At 41.3% G+C, this 22,552-nt stretch overlaps 1 protein-coding gene across 3 annotated transcripts in view; it reads left to right on the plus strand.

The window, feature by feature from the left end:
- Positions 1-12,873, plus strand: part of FOXN2 (forkhead box N2) — a 35,925-nt gene extending 23,052 nt beyond the window's left edge. For 2 of the 3 annotated variants that reach the window (XM_064446442.1, XM_064446443.1), the window contains 3 exons: positions 3,395-3,459; positions 7,732-7,800; positions 8,261-12,873. In XM_064446442.1, coding sequence (XP_064302512.1) covers positions 3,395-3,459; positions 7,732-7,800; positions 8,261-8,778 — 652 coding nt within the window. In that variant the 3' untranslated portion in view covers positions 8,779-12,873. The remainder of the gene's footprint in view (positions 1-3,394; positions 3,460-7,731; positions 7,801-8,260) is intronic. The other variant, XM_064446444.1, reaches the window with a different exon arrangement.
- Positions 12,874-22,552: the final 9,679 nt, after the last annotated feature.

Below are 22,552 nucleotides of genomic sequence, written 5' to 3' on the forward strand. Positions count from 1 at the left end.
AAGGGACCTCTGGCTGTTGTCTGTCCAGCCAGAGGAGCAGGGGATCAATACAGACTCCATCTAGGGCAGGTCGTTCAGAGCCTTGACCAGTTAAGCTTTTAATGTTTCCAAGGTCTTCAAGATTACTCCAGTGATACAAGCATTGAAGTATGATTTACCTAGCTTGTATAAATACAACATACTGAAATCAGGTGTAGGGAAGGAGAGCTTTTATCTGAATGCGAAGGTACTTGCAAGATCCAGGACTCTGATTTGAAGCTGGTTTTAGTGATGGGCCAAGGCCAACTGTATGAGGTTTAATGAGGCCAAGTGCTGGCTCTTGCACTTGGGTCACAACAAGCCCATGCAACACTACAGGCTTGGGGAAGAGTAGCTGGAAATCTGCCTGGCAGAGAAGGACCTGGGGGTGTTGGTTGACAGCCACCTGAACATGAGCCAGTAGTGTGCCCAGGTGGTCAAGAAGGCCAACAGCACCCTGGCTTCTGTCAGGAATAGTGTGGCCAGCAGGAATAGTGCAGTGATCGTGCCTCTGTGCTCGGCACTGGTGAGGCCACACCTTGAATCCTGTGTTCAGTTTTGGGCCCCTCAGTACAAGAAGAACATTGAGTTGCTGGAGCGTGTCCAGAGAAGGGCGACGAAGCTGGTGAAGGGTCTGGAGAGCAGGTCTTATGCAGGGAGGTTGAGGGAACTGGGGTTGTTTAGCCTGGAGAAGAGGAGGCTGAGGGGAGACCCTGGAGGTATTTAAAAGATGTGTAGACGTGGCACTTCAGGGCACGGTTTAGGAGACATGGTGGTGTTGGGTTGACAGTTGGACTTGATGATCCTAGAGGTCTTTTCCAACCTAAGTGATTCTGTGATTCTATGAACTCTTTTCCTTTATTAGAGGACTAGTCACACTTGCCAACAATCACAATTACAAGGAAATCCTGGTCCTAAAGAAACCACACGGCAAAATTCCCCATGGACTTAAGTATGTGAAGGATTTTGCAGTGCTTATAAATATAAGGACAACAAAATAAAAACAGTGTTTTAAGACACTCAACTTATTCCTAATGAAAGCTGGTTTATTTCCCTTTAATAAAAAACATTTGTAGGACTTTCATTCATACATAGAAAAAAAGAGATTTATATTTTCCCCTTCTGTGTTTAAAAATTCTTGTATTAGATTTAAATTCGGGCTTAATTTTGGGGAAGGGTCCCCAAAGGGCTGCCTTGTGTGTGGAGAGAAAGAGAAAGCCCAGAGGTACAGCTAGAGAGAGGCTGGAAGGACTCTCCAATTTTAACTATAGGGTGATTCTAGAATTAGACTGTGAGAGTCTCTGAATTTTTCTGTGGGAGGGCTTGTGTTCATAATTATTTTACAGTGTGTTAGTGGGAATATACCTATCATTCAGCAGCACTTTAAAATAAAATTTAAGGTATTACTTTGAGCAGAAGCTTTCTGAAACTGTAATCTGTGTCGAGTTAAAATGAAACTTGTATTATCATAGATGATTGGCATCAGTGGTGCATTTTATTCCTGCACAGCTTGTTCAACAAGTTGGTGGAAGGCCCCTAGCTGCATTCTGTTTCTAGTACTACATGTGTTACATCCCTAGGCTCTGGGGATGGCCAGGGTCCTCATCTTGCAAATACCTTATGCATATGCATAGCTTGTCTTAATCAATACTAAGCATTAATTTGCTGTAGGAAAGCTCTACGTGGATATGATCTTGAAGGATCTGAGCTCAGACAAAAGGATTAAGATGTTTAGCATCTCTTTGTACAATTTACCTGCAGACTGCAGAGCCAGCCATGTTGGGGTGGGCACATTGCTTTCCTTGAGATTTTTAAAAAAGTATTTTAATTATTTTAATTTTTTTTTTTCTGCAATTTTTGGATCTGTTCCCTTTGCATTGCATCACCCCCACAACAAAACATACCAGACAGTGAACTCTACTTTTGTGTTCAACTGCACTAGATTTTTCTCCCATAGGTTACCACATCGGGACATGCTTAAATATTACTCCCCTTTTCAGTAGCTTTGGTTGCCAGCACCATGCAACTGTAGAGCTGCAAGAGTTCCTTACATAGCTCAGATGATGCATTTCAAGCCATCTTGCTTCAGTTTTTTTTTTTTCACATCTCCTCCTTGCCATTAACAGTCTGCACTGTGCTAACCTTTGGAGCTGTTACCAATGGCCAGCTGAGTCTGGATACTATGATGGCAAGTTGGAGCAGCAAGAGTATTAAATAGGTATCCCTCATAAACAGCTGTGCACAGTAGCTGATCTCAGGGTTGTTATGATGTGTGCAGCCACAGCACTGGCTAGTGACCAGTAAAAATATTTTATTCAAAATTCAACTTAAAAATGAAGACCTTATTTTAAAATACCCTTTTAAAACTAGAAATAATTGTGTGGATTTTAATTAATCATCTAGATCAGTAATTAAAAAAATATAAAGCACTTAGCAGCTGTGTTATTTTTTGGGGGGGGGAATTTGTGGTTGTTCCCTATTTGGAAAATAGAACTGCCTATAAATATGATAAATATAGAAGGTAAACACACCTTAATGATAGAAGTCACCCCATTAATCCTATGAGGTTGCTGTTACAGGTTGGGCTTGAAAATTCTGCTATCACCCTTTGAATTCTTCTAGCAATACTATAAAAGATGGCACGTTGCTATGTTTCATGCAATTTTAATACTTGTGTACTATTTCTGTTGTATTTATTTCTGTTTGCTAGTACCTTTATAATGAACTGAATAACTAGGGCTGGACATGTAGCAGAAAATCGCATGAAAGCTTTAACTTGCCTTTTATTTTGGCGCAAAGCTGGTCTGATAATGCAGAAAAGCAGACAAATAACCAAAACAGCCCGGCTTCAGACAACTTTAAAATAGGCAGATAACTTGGTTTGGTTCTGTTTCTCCCCTGGCTTTTTGCACGATGCTACCTTTTGGTTTTGTTAACCTCTCACCACTGTTTTGAAGAGCAGAGGGACACAACTGCTCCTTCTCTGTTCTGTCGCTCCTGGGCTCTAAGCATCCCTGTATAAGCTAATGTTTTGTTCATATGTAGGTTTTACTTATTGAAAAATACATATCTTTGATTAAGATCCAGGTACATAAAACCTGTAGAAATTGTATTGCTTGCCAACAAGACTTGTTTAGTGTATGTGTTTGGGGGTGTTTTCAAAATGCTGATGATAGCTTAATTGTGCTACATAAACCGTCAACCAATGTGTCAAGCCATCTACTGAGGGCAATAGAAATTGCTTGCCCACCCAACTGTGGTGACTGGGTTGGTTTTGTTTGTACCTTTCTATGATCATAGTATTATGTCTACTGTACTTTGCACAAATCATTTGGCTAATTAGGGCTTGGCTTTGACCTGTTGAATTTTTTTTCAGTAGGTCAGCGTCCCCCCACTACCTAAGTTCAGTCCTTCAGCAGAATCATGGCCGATCCCTCAAAGGTAAACATTTAATTTTCTTTTGTGCTGCTCTCCTGTTTTTAGTTGCAAGCATGTACTGAAGCCCAGCTGATGTTGTGTATGGACCTGCTCTGAAGGGTCTGCTAGATCATGAAAAAAAACCCTGATGTAGTAGAATGCATGCATGTGTATTAAGATCAAATCCATAAGATGAATTTCAAGATATAATAGGAGTTGTCTCGTTCTGCCAGCAAGGTATTTAGCAGACACATCACTCCCAAATATGACATACTTAAAGAATGAATAGTTCAGTAGAAAACCAGTCTGAAAGCTACGTATCTCTATGTTAATTTTATTGGTTACCAAGAACTGAGAACTAGAAAAGGCAGCAAATTTTGATGTCTAAAACTTGTGGGATGTGGCCATAGAAGTACCCTGTAGTTGGTTGTTTGATACAGGTGGCTGGGAGAGCATGACAGGACTTGCAGGGGAATGTGGAGCAATTCAGGGGAGTATTTCACAGCTACGTGGTATTTTTCACTCGCTTGCCAGAAAGTTGGGCACAATTGCTAGTGTAGTTATGCAGGAAGACCTCCATTCTGGATATTAACCTAGTTAACAGAAGAGCCCCATGATGTCTGTTTAGTTTAAGGTATCGCCTTAAAAATTGCAAAATGTTCATTTTAACTTCTGGGGGAGAGAAATAGGATGGGTTTAATATATGGACTCCAAATACAGGTCTTGATACCATATGCTGCAGTGCTGCTTCTCAACCAAGTTTATATCCCTCTGTATTTCCTGCAGAAGGAATGACATAGGTACAGGCAAAACCAAGGCATGTCCCCAACCAAAAGCTTTTATGTTGTATAAATGTTACCTTAACTGTAGTCACCAAAACTTGGAGGAGAAAGATTGGATCAGACCAAGTCACGCGCAGGACGTTACTGTCGATGAGTGATCTCTTCTAGCGGTCGCAGAAACTCAGTAGCACAACACATTTCCCCACCTAGCAGGTTAAACATAGCTGTCTGTAGATGATGTTTCAGAAGGTGCCCATCCCTCTTGGTTGTCCCTGCAGTAGCTGGCACCACTGTTAGGGCAGTTGTTCGGCACTTGCAAACCTGCCCAAGGTGTTGGGTGGGCACTGGCAGCAGCGTGCAAGTTGTGCAGGGGATGTTGACATAGCTGTGCTTGTGCTTTTGTAGCACAGACAAACCCGAAGTGGTATTACTACTGAGAACGAATGCAGGTTTTGGGGGTATTTTTTGCTGTTTATTTTCGGGGAATCCCTGCTGAAGTGCAGCATTGCTCGTCTTTCTGGTGTCCCCTTCTTCAGCCCACTGGGATATACCTACTCTTACAGGTTTTAACAAGTGTTAGAGTAACAAGGTCTTGGCCATCGTTCTGTCTGAGGCGTTTCTACTTCTGCTTTCCACGACAAAAAACAGCAAGCCAGATTCAGATTTTAGAGCAAAACCAAACACCCCCCCACCCCCAAAAGTGAATTTAAGATAGAAATCTGTTTTTCAGCAGCAGTCAAATGCAAATAGAAGTAGTAACAGCTGTTGAGCAGAAGATGCTTACTTCATTTTCCCATATGTACTTTTTAAAAAGTTTTTTCTTCATTTTAAAACATTTTAGTGGACCTTGATACCAGGAGGGAGCTAGACAGCATGCTGGGATATTGCAGCATTTCTTTAGAAGAAGCCTTTTGAGCACAGGACTTGTACCTCAGTAATAAAGCTTAATCCACTGAAAGCTTATCCTCATCAAAAATAATTTTTTTAAACGTGCTGAAAAGTGAATCGTGCTTTTTTTTTTTAAAAAAAAGAGCCGATCCCAAGAAAAAGTGAGCATGTGTTAATTTGTTGTAGAGGATTATTGCTAATGCTCTTTCAAAAGTTTAATAAAAGGCCACCGAGGAAGTAGGACTTCAGCAGCATAGCAGGCATCCAGCTCTCTGGTTTTGCTAGCACGGTGAGCTATTGAGGTGAGAAGGTTGCTTTTAGCTTTCAGCCAGAAACCAGAAACATTGGTTATGCAGCAAAGCCAAGGTTTTTTTTAAAGACCTAGCAGCTGCCTGGTCCATAGATGATAATTATCATGCATCCAGATGGAGGTTTTATGGTGGTATCCTGGTGGCAAAGAAGCATCCTTGGCTGGCTGGCTGCTGCAGGGCTGAAGGATCTGGGATTCTTGGGGCTTGTTAGAGAAAATAAGAAATCCCTCTCTTAATGATTTCGCTGGTGTGTCCTGTGACAGGTTTGGAGATTGCCAGTCTGATGCTAACTGTTCCAATTTCCTACACTGGAGGTGCCGAAATAATGACATCTATCTGCTCTCATTTAATTTCTGCATCTTGGTGAACCTGCTCAGCATCTCCCTGGCGTTAGAGGAAAGCCATTAATGTACGCAGGGTCATATAGGACAGCTGTTGTGCAGATGAAAGAATTCCTTGTAATAAGGCGCTTCCTCAGCCGTTCTGCTGGGGAAGCATAAATTTAGGAAATATTGCTCTATTGAGGAGAGCGATCACAAATGAAGCCAAAGCACATTAATGGTGATGCAGAGCACTGCTAAGAAGTCACTGCAGAAATGTGTCTCCTCTTTGGGGGTACTAACATGCAGAAATGCTATTTGCAGGTAGTAATTCTGTGTTGCGTTAATGCCTCTGACTGCTTGTCATTTTAACAAGGTGGTGTTTATATACCAACATCACATGTTAAAATAAAATGTCTGTGACAGCGAGTAAAGAATGGGAATATTTCACTTTCTGATGTGGTAGCAGAGGAAAGTAACTCTTCATGCTTCTCTTTTTTTTTTTTTTCTTGTTCTTGTTGTCAGTTGGATACATATGACTTGTAAATTCAGGGGCTCTGCTGCTGCCAAAAAAAGACAAGACAGAATAGAATAATCTCATGAGTGCAGTGGTATAGACCTTAAAGTATGCTGGGTTTAAAATGATAGAAAGTGAAAACAAGGGGGGAATATGTATGTTTTATAACCTGTGTTGGAAACAGCAGCTCGATCCCCTTTCCATGTTGGTACAACATGCCCAAGGCGATGCCATCTTCTAACTTCTCCTTAACCAAGATGAAGTTAGGGACAATTGTATAAGATAAGGAAGCCAAACTGACAGTTCTGCAGTCCCCCTCCCAATGCTAACCCTCCCCTCAAATTCAGTAACATAGTTAATGCATATGATGGGGGCCAGGGGGGAGGAAATGCCATCAAAAATTACACTGTTGGTGCTTCACTTTGGCAATTCCCACCCCAGTTCCAGTTCAGCAGGTCTGAGAGCCTGTTCAGCTCACTGCTGGCACCTTCCACGCATTGTTTTCCAGCCCTGTTCCTCCACTCACGTGTACATACGTACATATGTACACCTACCTAAGTACAAACATACACCTGGGATGTGATCTTTTGATCTGAGACACAAAGGTAAAAGGTTCTTGTGAGACCTCACAGTCTCTTTACTCCTCTCTTGCCTGTTTAGTCCACCATATATATAGTTTTACATATTTCTCTCCTATATAAGGAGATGAATATATAGCCTGTGCTTTGTCATCTGTAGCTGAAAGGTGTGCTTGTTTCTTTTCCCTTTCACCTGATTCTGGTTAGAAATGTCACTCTGCCATAATATCCTCAAGGTGCCCTTTTTGAGATGTAAGCAATCCGCTCAGTGCGGCAAGGATGGAATTTTACAGCAGTGCTTGCCACTGTAGCTTAAAGTGCCACAGTTCACCTAAACCTTTTAAAGTGTCTATTTATTATTTAGATCCCCATGCTTTCTGGATTGAGCAGTTCAGTGCCCTTTCCCTCCTCATCTTCTTCATTTCTTCCATTTGAGTTGTTGTTAGTGTGAAAAGTACTGCTGGAGGAGAGAGGTGCACTGAATTAGTGCTGCATTAATGGGTGCATTTGTTCCTCAGCTTTGCATATTCACATAACCAGGGTACGAAGCTGCTTAGATGCTTCGCTGTGCCATATGCATAATCTTTCTCAACTGGTACAAACAAAAGCCACTTTTTGATAAGTATAGCAACATCATCATCAAATTAATGTCACTGACTCTTGGCTTCAGCTTCGGGAAGTGCAATGTGAGAGTTCAGCTTTTGAAAGTCATTGTTAAGATATGAGACTTCCGTATTGTACTCTATAAGTGTCATGCTCTGTCTAAATTCGTACATGTCTTTTTCCACCTGCTCTTTATCGGAGGCCAGTATATGTAGATATATATTGTTCATATGTTCTAGGGACCTCATTTTGTCAGGCTTACCCAAGATCTAATGTTTTGCTGCTTCTCCTTCACAGAATCCGATATTGATGCTGCTACTGCAATGATGCTGTTAAATACTTCCATTCAACAAGGGATGCTGGACTGTAAGTATAAGCCATTTTATTCTGTTTTTCTTCTCTACCCAGCAGCTAAATGTTTTCTCTGTGAAGTTTCATGAAATGAGTATAGTCTAGTTTCCAAACAGTAAGAGCAGTCAAGAAGCAATTCTGGTTTGATAATTCTTTCTGCAGGCATTACAGAGTTTTATAGAATCACCCTCTTCCCGTCCCCCATTAATTTTTTTTTTTCTGGGAAGTTCCTCCCCTGCCCTCTTTGTACTAGATGGTAAGAAGAGTTTCTTAGCTCTTTCTCTGTTTCTCCAGCTCTTAGTTGTGATTAGCTGAAGACCCTTGTCCTCTGTGGATGACGTTAAATGTGCACAAGATATTATGACTCTTAAATGCTCACATTCAGCTTACTTTGCAATCAGCCAGCCATACTGTGCTCATTTTGCAGGTGATCTCATTGGAGTATGGGCTTACTGACGAACCTTGTTTTTAATAGGTGAGAAACCTCAGCCTCTGAAGACACCCAAGAAGAGGAGTTACGGCAGTGCATTTAATCCTCCCAGTTCCATAAATTTGCAGGAAAATGATTCTGCGGCCACCAATATTGATCCAAAGGAGGATCACAACTACAGTGCCAGCAGCATGGGTTCCCAGCGCTGTGCATCTAGGTCCAGCATGTCTTCCTTTTCCTCCCTTGACGAGGTGTATGAATTTATCTCCAAGACCAGCCATGACGGAAGTGATGGCAGCGAAGGATTTCACAGCGAAGTGGATACAGACGTTGACTATGAAGATGATCCTCTTGGAGACAGTGGCTATGCATCACAATCTTGTGTAGATACCTCTGAGGAAAATCAGCCTAGCAACAAAGCACTCAAGGAGTTATGTCAAGAAATCGACGAGGAGTTGAAAGAAGCAGCAGGGTCTCTGCTCCACCTTGCTGGCATCCAAACGTGCTTGAGTTCCTTAATAAGTACTGCAAAGACCCACTGTCACAAGCAAAGGAAAAAATAGTATGTTTCTCAGTGTTGAATATATACATATATTTTTTTTAATTGTGGCAATACTCTTCTACTTTTACCCTTCACAAGGGAGATCAAAGCCATAAGAGGACTCATTGCTTTTTTATTTTTTGGCGCTAACTATAATTTAGCCATTTATTTTTAAATCACTGCCTAAAAAAAAAAATATTTAATCTTCTCAAATTAGAAGAGATGCATGACTTGTGAAAACCTGAAAGCATACTTCTTAATGATCACTTTTTAATTCTTTTCTTTTTTATAGTTGATATATTTTTTTTTCCAGAGAGATGTTTGTTCAGATGCACATTGTGGATTATAGTTCCATCTCTGCTGGCCCCATCTCCAGAGGTGAATTTTGCCCTAACTAAGGGCTCTGACTTCCACGTAAAGGATTACAAAGGAGGAGACAAAGAAAGGGCGGGGGGGGGAAGGGTTCTGGCCTCAGTTGCCTCTTTCCACCCATCCTCTCTTCACTCTTCTGGGCAGGTCTCAGTGGAAACACTGGTGAAGCAGCTCTGAGTGGCTGCAGTTTTCAGCCCATCTGACATGGTGGCTGAAACCCTGTAGCACTCTAGGAGCTGCTTTCAGCAAGATGCTAAGTACCTCCTGGAAGAGTGGGGGTAAAGGGTAGCTGAGGTGCGTATCACCCACAGTTTTCTTTTCTCCTTCCCCTCAATCTGCTGTGTGCAGGTCAGATTCCTGAAGGAAAACGGGGTTTTTTCATATTAAGACAAATTGTCTTTTTTTGTGGGTGGGTGGGGGGTGGGGTGTGGGGTCCTTTTCATGCAGGTGCATGTATGCATGCATGCACCTTGGATGTAGCCAACAGTGAAAACTGCCACTTGCCGAGTTTGCTGTTGTCCTCGTGTTACCACCAATGTTAAATATGTAGTAGCTGTGTAGTCCTGCAAAATCTACATTTCTGCTCCCCTATACCGATTTTGGGGGAAAAAGAACCCGACAGTTGATGGTGGGGACAACATGGATGAGATGGAGGCTTTAGATGCCTAGGTGGTGAACAGCTGCTGAAAAGGGAATGTCTGAAAAGGGATCTTCCTTTTAGACCAGTGAACCCCAAACTGCTTTTGGGGTTTTGCCCCTTCCCCCAGTGCTTGTTGGGCTCTCTATCCCTTTTGTTTCCCCGATCACTGTGCCTTGTGCTGTGTGAGTCCTGTCAGCCTCCTGCTGCATATGGGGCATCTAAGGGGCGAGGCTAGGCTTTAGCCTTTGGATGCACATCATAGCTCGGGAGGAACTCTGTTTTGGGAAGAAATTCCTTCACAATTAATTTTTGCAATAAAAGAATCTCTTTACAGTTCCCAGACATCCTTCAGCCAAAAAATGTTTTAGTGGTATGGTGTACTTTTTCTCCTTGTTTTTTTTTAAATCAGTGGTGATTGCTTATATCTTCTTGTAGATGATGGCTTTTCTAATTAAGTTTTCTGTTCAAAAATGGTTAGCAGTTCTGTTGGAGTGGGTTTTAACAGGACTGTAAGTATAAGGATGCCTTAAATATGTTGCAGAACCGTACACAACTATCAAAGGTCATTCCTCTTTTCGAAAGGTAGCACAATGTGCCATAAATGTTCTCACTAACACATGAAGCTGTTGCTTCCAGCAGGTGTTGGGCAAACTGGTTGAAAATTAGGAGCAGAGCCACCTAGGAAACCAGTGTCCACTGTTCTGGCTGTAGAAAACAGTGCTGGATTGAGCCAAAAGTTAACCTTTCCTCAACGGGGTATTTTTCTGGCTATTTGGAGGCCTTTCTTTGATCAGTGTGGTTTTTGGGTTTTTGGGGTTTTTTTTTTTCTTATTTGTCAGTTTCTTTGTGAATACTGCCATAAACTGTCTACTTTAAATATGAACACAGCCATGCTGCTGAAGGTCTGTTGCTCTGAGGGCCTGTTCTAGTGCCTCTTGAAGACAACGGCGGTGCTCTGCCTGACTCAGTGGCTGTTGGATCAAGCCTGACATATTTGAGGTTCTTTGTGTTCTGGAATTTAAAGCCAACATTGTTTTTTTTTTAAGCACAAACACTAGGGGAAAAAAAAAAGTGATTCTTTTTTTCTTTTTCCACCTATTTCAGTTTTAAGCATGATTTATTTTATTTCTTGAAAGGGAAGAAAAATACTTTGCTGCATTCCTGCTTTGTGTGAATACCTGTTAGCCCACATCCGTAACAGGGTAATGTGTGCAGATGTGTATGTCTTCTGGATATCACAAGTGGTGCATTAGCCAATTAGATCTGATCTCGGATGTGTTACTGATGGACAGTAGGGGTAAAACTCGCTTTTTAAAGGAAAATTAAGTACCAACGCAGTGGTTCTTAGGATTTTGGGATGTGGAGATATGAATGCTTGGTGGAATTGCTTTTTGCTTTTGTACCTTGGATGGAGAACTGCAAAGGGCAGAGTTTGTATCAATGTGAAAACAAGGATTCAGCTACACAGAAATATTGTTAGCAACCTGGGATTTTGCTCGGTGCAATGATTTCAGTTGCACGCTGTTGAAGAGGAGTGCTGCCTGGCTCCTGCTCAAGGTGGTTGCAGCTTTTCTGTAGCTTCCAGTGAAAGCTGGATCAAGGTCCAAGTGTTCTGGAAACTACGGTCATAGTCGGCTCCATGGTTTGCTTTGTTTCTGAATTATTTTTCTGCCTCAGATAAAGTTTTGAGAAGGTTAATACTTACTAGGAGTGTGGCTATGCTGCTGTTAACCCTGAAGTTGTTGATAATGACTTCAGCATTTCTGAAGGGATGGGGTTGGGATGCTAACAATGTGTTTAAATACCATATGCAATGAGCAATAAAACCGTACTAATCAGAATTTAATGGTGAAAGCTGCATCCGTCCTTATGGCTTTCAGCCTGGGAGGACTGGAATTGTGGAAGGGGGAAGTGGGGCCATGCTCTCCATGCTCTGCCATCTTCCCTCTCCCCTTTGCGAAGGAGCAGGCAGCTGATCTGTGCCCCCGACCTATTCTTCCACATTGTCGCATGCCTCTGCCCGCACGTTTTGGCAGGTGAAGGCCGCCAGCTCAGTTGCAGAGCACCCTCTTGGTAGTGGGAGAATAGCTGCCCTCCTTTTACGTAAACATTGGGTTTGGGTTTGTTTGCCACCTCAGTTAGAGACCCTGGTGTATATATTATAAATGGAGTATAATTAAAAGTTATTTTGATTGTTGGGTTTGGGGTTGTTTGGTTTTTTTTCTTCAGTGACTATGTAAAATGTTCATGCCAATGGTTGACTCAGATATATTTTGGCAAGAGAAGTATTAATGAACCACATTCAATTCTTTAATACAGTGAAGAAGTGTATGAGACTTGTGTGCAAGGGAGGCTGCTCTGTTCAGGCTAAATTTGATGTGAGTACTGTACAAACCTGTATTGGCCTTTCCGATTCCAATACTAAATTACTGCTTTTGCAAAAGTCACATCAAATGTTATAAAATCTGACTGTAAACAAAAGTTGTATGGTTTGCAGCTTTTCATCAGCCTGAAAAGTAAGTACAAGCTTTGGTTAAAGCAAAGTACACTCATACATGATACTAACGGTGTAGTCAAAATATTTATTGAAAAGGTAAAATATTTTAAATGTTGCACCTGCCATTATATATTAAAGCACATTCTTCACACCTAACTGCCAGTGCCATTATCAAGTCTGTTTTATAAATGTACATTTCTTCAAACTAAAAAGTGCATAATTAAAAGTATTACGTTACTGCCATATAGCGATATAAAACATTTTATAATTGCCAATTCATTGTAACTATTATTTATTTAAAAGTGAATTGTAAGAATGCTTTCTGATCAAATGAACCAGAGTTGTTTTTAAACAGTTCCCGTTAGCTTGTTTCTAATGTAGCATAAGCAATGTCCTTTGGTTTGTTTAGAATAATTTTGCCAGTAGGTGACCAATTCTAACCCTTTTTCCTCCAGTTTAGTCCTTTACCTGTTTTAAAGACAATTTACAGAAGTTTAGTTTTTTGTATGCTAATCTCTGTTAATTAAAATGTTTATAAAGTTTATTTTTACCAAAGAGATGCAATTCATTATGACAAAATATTGCAGAATAAACTTTGTTTTATAACATTTGTGACTTTTCTGCCCACATTTTTCATTCAGATGATCAAAGGGGCTTTTCTAAAATAAACAGCATTGCAAACAGAAAGCGCTGTGTTCTCTCTTTATCTACAGACCCTGGTCTCAGATGGTCCCCTACCTCGCCATTTGAATCTCTTCCACAAGACTGGGCTAGTGTAAAAAAGCCAAATGTGTAATTCATTTTAGGTCTTGGCTTGGTTAAGACTGTTGCCTCTGTGTGCAAGTCATCTGTACAATGACAGAACCCTATCAATCCATAGCAGGATTTGCCTACAGTCGGGTTCATCCATTGCTGTAATATTTGAAGAGCATCTTATTAAGGCCAAGATTTCACCCTTTAACCTGGAAGTCTGAAGTATATTTTGACATCTTGGAAATTGTTGAAATCCTACTGCATACCTTTTGCCTTCCTGTGCAAAGCATTTGTTTAAACAGAAATAACTTGAACCTTTTTCTGATGAAACATCTGATTATTTACAGTTCTCTACCTGTATTGCTGCAGCTAAGTTGCTTGTAAGATACTCAAAGATCGACAGTGTAGTACAGGACAGGTAATTTTTAAAATGTGTCCCTAGATAAAGCTGCGTAGGTCTTGTTTGGTATTTTTCAGTATTTACTTTTCTTTAGATAATGATTTGTGGCGTCAGCTGGGTCTTTATGTATGGGTCTTTATGGAAAGCACACAGGTGGGAACACCCCCCTCTTCATTAGCAGGAATGAAATAGTCCCCATCCCACTTGCCTCAGCTTGCTGCTCCCGGGCAGCTTTCCCAAGCTCAAGTGCACACATACACATGTGCCTTTCCAGCACCTGTGAGGCAGAAGTAGCAGAGGGAAACAAGATGTGACATGATGCTTATCTCTCTTAAAAGCAGACATTTGGTCCATCTCTTCTATTTTTAATTGTTTAACCTACTAGTGTCACTGAGTTAAGTTTCCTCTGTAGGCTCTGACAGAAATAGTTTCTTTTGTGATACTTGAAGTGATATGGTAGCCTTGCTTTCATCACAGCATCAAATAATATTTAAATTACAAATTAGAAAATATATATATGTACTATTAATATCTTTAATGTAGTGTTCATCTTAATATACTGATAAGAGAACAACTGCTTTAATTAGTTTGGACAGAATCACAGCTATGTATCATATGTTAATGATAGCTTTCTAATTGCTATTCACCATATTATGCTAAGAGAGCCTTAAGTTCATTGTTAAATTTCCCAAGAGTGTTTTCCTGTTACGACTTTGCTGGAAATTACCCTCTGTATGGAGCCACAACTCTCAAAATAAAGTATTAACTGAAGCAATTACCCACTTATACCAGCTGTATTTTAAGGACATTTGTTGAGGAAATACTTAACAGGGTAGATGTAATTTGCAGAAATGGCTGTCTAAATTTGACAGAGAATATGGTTACACTTTCACAGATCTTGAGCTTTTGGGTCCTGAAAGTGGCCTTAGTTTGAGTAGTCTGAGTAAATATATGATCTGGCATGCTTAGAGGTAATCACGTGTAAGTATGAGTCCAGCAATGTTCCTGGGAACTTTCCCAGCATTATTTGGACGTAGAAACTCTCTTCCCTGTTTTGACCTGCGAGAGTCATTCTTGCACCTGAGACAGCAAAGCACTACTGACTCTTCTCAAAACTTGAGTCTTCAGAGCAGCAGGGTTTCTTGTTCTCCCTTTTCTTCCAGAAGGCTCTCCTGAACGAAAGCCTGTGCTTACAGTTAGCTTAACACTACCCTCTGCCAGCGTTAGTTTAAACAGCTCTTCGTTAAACATCAAGAGTGTTTGTTTTCCGATTGCATCAGTACAAAAGCAATCATTTCCCTCCTTAGGCTCTTGACTTATTAAACAAACCAAGATTATTTGGCTTCCATTTAGAAGACATGATCTTCATTCCTCTTAACCACTTTTCTGTACATCAATTCCAGTTTGAATTCAGCCTGCTGGCACATGCATGAGAAGAGCTACGCATGATCTTTGTAGAGTGCTGGTGCTTTTAACTAACCTGGCCCTTAATACCTTCCCTGACTTTGCAGCACCACTCTTGCCTGGCATGTCCTAGGCTTGTCATAGCCTTTACAGTCAGCTAGTCCTGTTATCGACTAGTATGTCCATGTCTTTGATCTCTTCCCGTCACTGCCAAATGGTGAGGCCCCAGCCAGCAGAAAAAGTTGGTGGTTTGTGACCTGGACATTGGTTTAATGAGCTCTGCCCTGATCCTGACTCTTCATGATCTCTCCTGGTAACCTTCCTGCTCACCGCGAACTCTCTTTTGGCACAGCCTGTCCAAATAAAGGAAGAGCAACAAGATTTGTGAGACATGATGTGTATTTCATCAATGCATGTTTCCCATTCAGCTCACCTTGCAGTTATCTGCACACTCAGTAAGTTTGCAGATTACACCAAATTGGGTAGGAGTGTCAATCTGCTCGAGGGTAGGAAGGCTCTGTGGAGGGATCTAGACAGGCTCGATTGATGGGCCAAGGCTGACTGTATGGAGGTTTAATGAGGCCAAGTGCTGGCTCTTGCACTTGGGTCACAACAAGCCCATGCAACACTACAGGCTTGGGGAAGAGTGGCTGGAAATCTGCCTGGCAGAGAAGGACCTGGGGGTGTTGGTTGACAGCCACCTGAACATGAGCCAGTAGTGTGCCCAGGTGGTCAAGAAGGCCAACAGCACCCTGGCTTCTGTCAGGAATAGTGTGGCCAGCAGGAATAGTGCAGTGATCGTGCCTCTGTGCTCGGCACTGGTGAGGCCACACCTTGAATCCTGTGTTCAGTTTTGGGCCCCTCAGTACAAGAAGAACATTGAGTTGCTGGAGCGTGTCCAGAGAAGGGCGACGAAGCTGGTGAAGGGTTTGGAGAGCAGGTCTTATGCAGGGAGGTTGAGGGAACTGGGGTTGTTTAGCCTGGAGAAGAGGAGGCTGAGGGGAGACCTTATCACTCTCTACAGCTACCTGAAAGGACGCTGTAGTGAGGTGGGTGTTGGTCTCTTTTTCCCAGGTCACTAGCAATAGAATGAGAGGAAATGGCCGGAAGCTGTGTCAGGGGAGGTTTAGATTGGATACTAGGAAAAATGTGTTTACTGAGAGTGGTCAGGCATTGGAACAGGTTGCCCAGAGAGGTGGTGGAGTCACCATCCCTGGAAGTGTTCAAAAAATCTGTAGCCGGGGCACGGTTTAGGAGACACGGTGGTGTTGGGTTGATGGTTGGACTTGATGATCTTAGAGATCTTTTCCGACCTTAATAATTCTATGATTCTATGATCTACAGGGTTGGTTGGTTTTTTTGTTTGTTTAAAACAGTGGGGACAGATCAAAGGTGTCTTGCCTCGTGTCTTAATAGGAGATGCTACATTTGCCATTGTCACACTTCATTTGAGTAATTGGAATGACTACCCTTAATGAAGTACTTGCCTGTGCTCTTTCAGCATTCAGAGAAGGACATCTAGTTTCTTAAATTAGGTATGTCTACCTAGGTGTTGCTTTTATGCTGGTTGGAATAATCGCCATTTCCACAGTATCCTGACTTTCTAAGCCCTAAGAAGCAGCATACCAGATTGGACTGAATACCTAAGTTCTGTATCCATTCCAAAGGTGCTGGTAGCAGTTAAGCGCTTGGGTATTTTCATGTCTAGAGATGCAGGTTGGTCCCTGTCAGACCAACCTCAGCAGCACTGATGTGCTTAGGTGCTTTGCATTTGGCAGGCAGGTGCTCAGAAAAATCTCTGTAGGTACCTCTATCAACGTTTATACAGCATTTCTTTAAAAAATAGATTTTGTGCCTCAAAGGCTTTTTTTTATTTCATTAAGTTGGTATCTTGCTTTCTTACTAAGATCCAGGAGGTTCCTAGTTGTTTTAAATGCTAAAATTAGCTCAGCAAACTAAATTTTCAGTTATTTTCAGTAAGGGTACATTTTATTCTCTCTCATAAGCTTTGTGCATGCTTTCCGAACTGCTGGTGGAGGTTTCCATGCTCTGAATACAGTCAGACCTCCACAAATTAGTAGGCATTTTGCTTTTCTTTTGGTTCTGAGAAATTTAAAAAGATTAAAAATCCACCTGTTGAGTTTGACTACGGTGTTCTGGCTGAAATGACCTGCTGTTTCATGCAGACTCTGTGAGCCCTTCCGTGAGGCAGGTAAGGTGTAGGCAGAACCGAGCCATTTCAAAAGAAAAGATGTTTCCTTAAATCTCCGAGTGGCTACACAAATCTGGGCATTAACTTCAGTGCAATTGTATTGTATGCTACCTTAAAAAATGATGCCACCATGCTGCATGATGTCACCTTGACCCAATCATAACCCATTTTCTGTGTGCATAATGTTAACTCCCCAGAGGAGTATCCGCTGAGTGACAGCAGCATCCCATGCAGCCGTTGCTAAGCGACAAGATTCAGCTTTCAGCAGGATCTAATTTTAAAGTATTTAACCCTAGATCTGTCAAGGCTCATTATTTCCGATGCGGTTGTTAATCCCTACTTGTTGGTGTCCAACATCGCAAATACCCTGGTTCTGGTAGCATTGCTGTTTTATTTATCATATATAGTGGCTCATAACGAGAAGCACAACCACCCCAGGTAGATCCTGATACCAAATTTAATTTTAGTGCTGATGTATACACAGAAATATGGTATGCAATTAGAGGTGGGAAACAGTGCATTGTTATTCTGTGAATCTTCCTCCCTTTGCTGGCTTGGGCAAGTGGATAGCACCCACTTTCTAAGGAATGCTGGTTATCGAATGAATGAATGAATCAATGCTTATGGATGTGTAGCTGGCAATAACAAGCTTCAATTTTTTAGTAATATTCTGCGTCCTGTTACTTCTAGCTGAATTTCATCTAGGTTAAGAAGCTTGTCTTCTTGCCTAAAACCATTCCAATCAACTGCTGTAATTTTGAAATGTAGGGTTTTTTTAATACTGGAAAACTTTAACTCTTTTACATCATTACATAGAATATTTACAGATCATGATTAAGTTCTACAGAGGTTTTTGTTGTTGTTGTCTTGTAAATAGTTTTCTATGTTTTATTTCTTTTTGAAGTGTAGAGGCCTCAAAGCCTACTCCTACATTTTACAAAAAAAAAAAAAAAAATATTTCTTACCAACTGTGTCATTCCTTGACACATGTCCCTGTAAGCACACTCAGGTTCACTGCTACCTTCTTAAAGGTATGTGATATTTCACTCAGCAAAAATAATGCTGCTTTTACTGATTAGTATCATAACCACACCAAAAAACCCCCACTGAGAACTGAACAAAAAAACCCCAAAAGCGTAATAAAATGCAAAAAAAAAACCTACAAAAAGATTGGACCATTCATATTTTTTAAAATGCTAATATAGCTGTCTCAGTCTTGTAATCCTCCCTAAGACTCTTCCTCCTCCCATTGTTAGGATTCAAAACCGACACTGCTTTGCTCCTCATGCTGTTTCTCCTTTCCAGATCACACTAATCTGCAAAGACAAACCTTTCTCCACCAAAGCACTTTTTCCAGCAGTCAATTTGATCGCAATACTCCCCTGCTGCCTTTCGATCCTCCTGGGGCATCCCCCCTTCCACTGCTTCAAGTTCATGTTTCCCACCACCAGGCTTGCGATGTGCAAATCAGCGTTTATCGCTTTTGCCTTCTGCATGGCACACTGTGTGTGCCCTCCCCCTGCGCTCTGTCAGTGAGGTACCCTGCCCCATGTCTCCTCCGTCCCTCTTCTTTTTCCACAATGGTCTTTACACACCAAAGATCTGGCTTCAGCTCATTCCAGCAGTCCAAATTATACCACAAGCTTTTTAAAAATAAAAAATAAATATGCTCATAAACAGGAACAGTTCTGATTAGAATGTTTCCTAAACTACTGGTAAATCTGTCAGCTCTCTCTCCTGTGTCTGTCTCTGGAGATTTGAGAAAATTAAGACAAAGCCGTGCCATCTTTGCTACAGGTAACGGCTCCTGGTTTGTTGATGATACTCTCATGGGTGAGGACCTCTTTCAAAGGCTTGCAGGTCTGTGTCCACAACTGCTGTATGTGAGAGAGCATCCACTTCTCACTGTACAAGCTTCATAATGCTCCTTCTCAGTTCAGTCTTTTCCCTTTCTCTATAAAATCGGACGATTTGTCTGTTTGGATTTAATGTATGTTGCTTTTATTTTATTTTTCTTTCTCCAGCAAACGTGCAAGACTGTAGAATCTGAGTGCAGGGAGTCTTAGCTGGGCCAACGTTTCTCAGCTATGGCCCCTGCAAGCATGAAGCAAAGAAAAGCAGGAAATAGGGCTGTAGAGGATGTGTAGACCTTCAACAAAAGATGGCAGAGTTAGGGAAGAGGTTTCATTTTCCTGGATGAGGGGGAACTCCGCATTCAGGAAAAAATGGAAGAAACATAAACTTCTTCAGCTGTTACAAAGTTCTGTTGTTTTATGGAGCGAGTATCAGTAAGGATTTGCTGTGAAGATACAGAAGTTGCTGCTGTTGCACCACGGGCTGGTGTGTGTTGTACCCGAGTGGAACATGAGCTGCAAAGTCAACTCTGACTTATCACAAGCAGCTGCCTGCTCGGTTTTTCCATCTTCTCGTTCTCAGCAATTTCTTTTTACACAAAGGCACCACTCCCCTGGCCATGCACACACCCTATAGATGACTCAAGCTATTTATTCTAGGGGCTGGGAAGGGACACGAGAGACAGAGAGGCTTGTTTTCACTTCTGTTTTTAAATGCTAGGGAAATACTGAAATTATGATAATGACGACAAATAATTAAAAGAAACTGTTCTGTGAAGCGTGTATCTGTACATGCATGTACTTTTTTTGAGTACTTGTCTTTATTTTATCAAAACAATCAGCTTTTGGAAAGAGGTGAAAGGTTATATATAACAAGTGGTTTGTTAGATTCACGACAAGAAATAATGAGTGCCTATCGTGAGCACATATCCTGCTGTTCATACTTGCCGTTGCTAAGATAACAGAAACAAAACACCAGTTTAGGGTGTTTGCAGCTTCCGAGGATGTGGTTTATGCAATGCATGTGATAGTCTGATGACTGAAGATGGCTCCCTTCCAATAATTTTTTAATTTTTTCTGGATTTTAGAAACGCTTTTGTGGTGAATACTTGTAAGCATGTAAGTGATGACAATGAAGTTTATTTTCCTGAATCACAGAAAACATTCTGGATGATTCAAAATATATTTGTTTATTTCTCTACCTGCACCTATTCACTAGGTATGTGAGTACAAGTTCTGACTAATCGGACAGAGGGAAAGGCATTGTTTGAGCTGGAAAGGGAGGATAAATCAGCTTGAAAATAGAACACATCAAAACAATCACTGTAATTCTTAAATAAATTATTCTTCTGGAGACAGCATCTAAAATTCAACACCCATTATACTAGCTGCTTAGCACAGACATAAGAGAAGGACCACCTCTGTTCCACTGTATATCCTTTGCTCTCCATTCTCTCCCCCATGAAAGCCAACAAGACAAGCAAAAATGCTATGACCCTTGTAAGGGGTTTCTTTGCTCAACACGTCATGTTTTAGCTTGCATTAAGTTCTGCTGCCATAATGTGTACTTATACTCATGTGGGTGGATTTGCAGAAGGTAGTATTTTGGGCGTCCTGTGGCAACCACCCCACACTGCTTGGCATTCCACTCACTTGACCTCTCTCGCTCTGAACTTCTGATGACAAGATCAGTCCTTTGCAATTATACACTGAGTCACCGACAAGTAAGCATTACGACACCTCGCTGCAGCAACATGCATTGTGCACCTCTCCAGTGCAGTGGTTGGAGAACCTTGCTCTCTAGGGAGAGATCACTATTAAGAAAGTGCTTGCAAGGAAACAGCACAATAAAGACATTTTTTTCACAGCTGAAAGTAGGGGAAGTAGCACTGCAGCAGCAATAACAAAACAAAAGGATGAAACTGAACATTTCCTATGAGAAAGTTAAAAAAAAGAAACAAACCAGCCACATAACTTTTGCTACCTGTGTGTTCGGGGAATTTTGACTCAAGCTGTTCACCAAGTACCACTATGGAACGGTGACAAATCACAACATTTTATGTTCTTAACACTATAGGGACTCCAGGATCCATGAGAAACTGGGTAAGAGACAGGAGCACTTTAAAATACAAGAGGCTGGCCTGATGCTTAAAATCCACTGAAGCAGAGCTGTTCTGATGAGCCTAAAGATCCTGCAGTCAGCCCTCCACCTTACAGCCTTTAAGCGGTAAAAGCAGCCAACTTCTGATTCACTCCACCCATGTTTTAAGAAACTGGCATTACCTCCTATGATAAATGCCCTATATAACGTACATTTGGATCTTGCCATTCTGGATTGATGCAGTCAAATAAATTCTGTGTTCCTTCACCCTGAATGCTAGCTGCCCAGTCAGAAATACCGTTGTTGTCAGTGGGAATGCAATTCATCCTGCTACAACTGGGCACTGTAATTCCCTCAGCTCCCTTTTGCAGCTTTCAGCTGTGAAACCTCTCTGCCAGCATTCACTGCACCAGATACAAGGAGAAAATTATATCACAAAAGCATCTTTGAACACAGCACAAACCAGGAGTACTGTATTTTGCACAGTATGTTCAAAGCATTTCAATCTAACATTTCATGAAAGACATATCCTAGAAAATGGACACCTAAAAATACAGGTGTAGAATCAATTGTAATGGTTGTCAATGGTTTTCCAGTATAAAACTTAAATGCGCTGACATGTGAGGACATACCATGCAAGGTGTGTTGCTGTTAACCCTGGTGTGCTGAACAGCAATTGCAAACTCCCTTTACTGTGTTAAGAACTTCTGCAGGGAATACAAAATGGAGTGGAAGGAGTAGTCTATCATAGCTTTAATGTTAAAAACCAGAGCTTCCTTATTTCTTAATCCAGTATTGCTACTTAAGCTTTTCTGGCCATGCAGAACACAGCAAGATCACTTGGATGAATAGTGACAATATGTGTTTTGCTTTTTTCCCCTTTTAGACTTCCTAGAAATGTGTAGTCTCTGTTCTTGGCAATATGGATCAGCAAGATGTCCTCCAACATTAAGACTTCCTGTGGAAATACAAACATATTTACTAATCTGGCCACCATATCATATCTACTGCTTGCCAACTCCACTACTGTGATAAGCAAAAGAATAGCACACATCATCAAAGCCTCGAGACTAAGGAAAAGGATTAGCTCCCATTACAGGCACCTACTATCTACTCCTACTTAAGGGAAACAAAGAGAATAGGAGGTAAGAAAACGATGATTTAGCATCTCTAGCACTACCCGCTACTGAGGAAAGGCTATGAAGACCCGATGCTGAAATCAAGTGGAAAAAAATGATACCATGGAAACTGAACAAAAATAATAATTTGCTGTTACATCTCTATCCTAGACCAGGAAGCCCTTAACCTGCAAATCACCAGATGCTCAGCATGTACTGGTGAAGTATCATCACATTTTTGCTTTATTATTCTTTTCCTTACACATCTGTTTCCAGTCATTTTCAGAAACAAAATCCTGCAAAATTGGCTGGATATCTGGCAGGACCACATACACCTATTACGATGTCTTCATATTCTGCTTAAAGAGTGCTGATGGTATATGCACATTTAAATGTTTGGCAAATCTGAGGGTAAAGCACGGGGAAATCGGAGATAATTAGTGTAC

The sequence above is a fragment of the Phalacrocorax carbo genome, chromosome 3 (genome assembly GCF_963921805.1).
Source record: "Phalacrocorax carbo chromosome 3, bPhaCar2.1, whole genome shotgun sequence".
NCBI classification, from domain to species: Eukaryota; Metazoa; Chordata; class Aves; order Suliformes; family Phalacrocoracidae; genus Phalacrocorax; species Phalacrocorax carbo.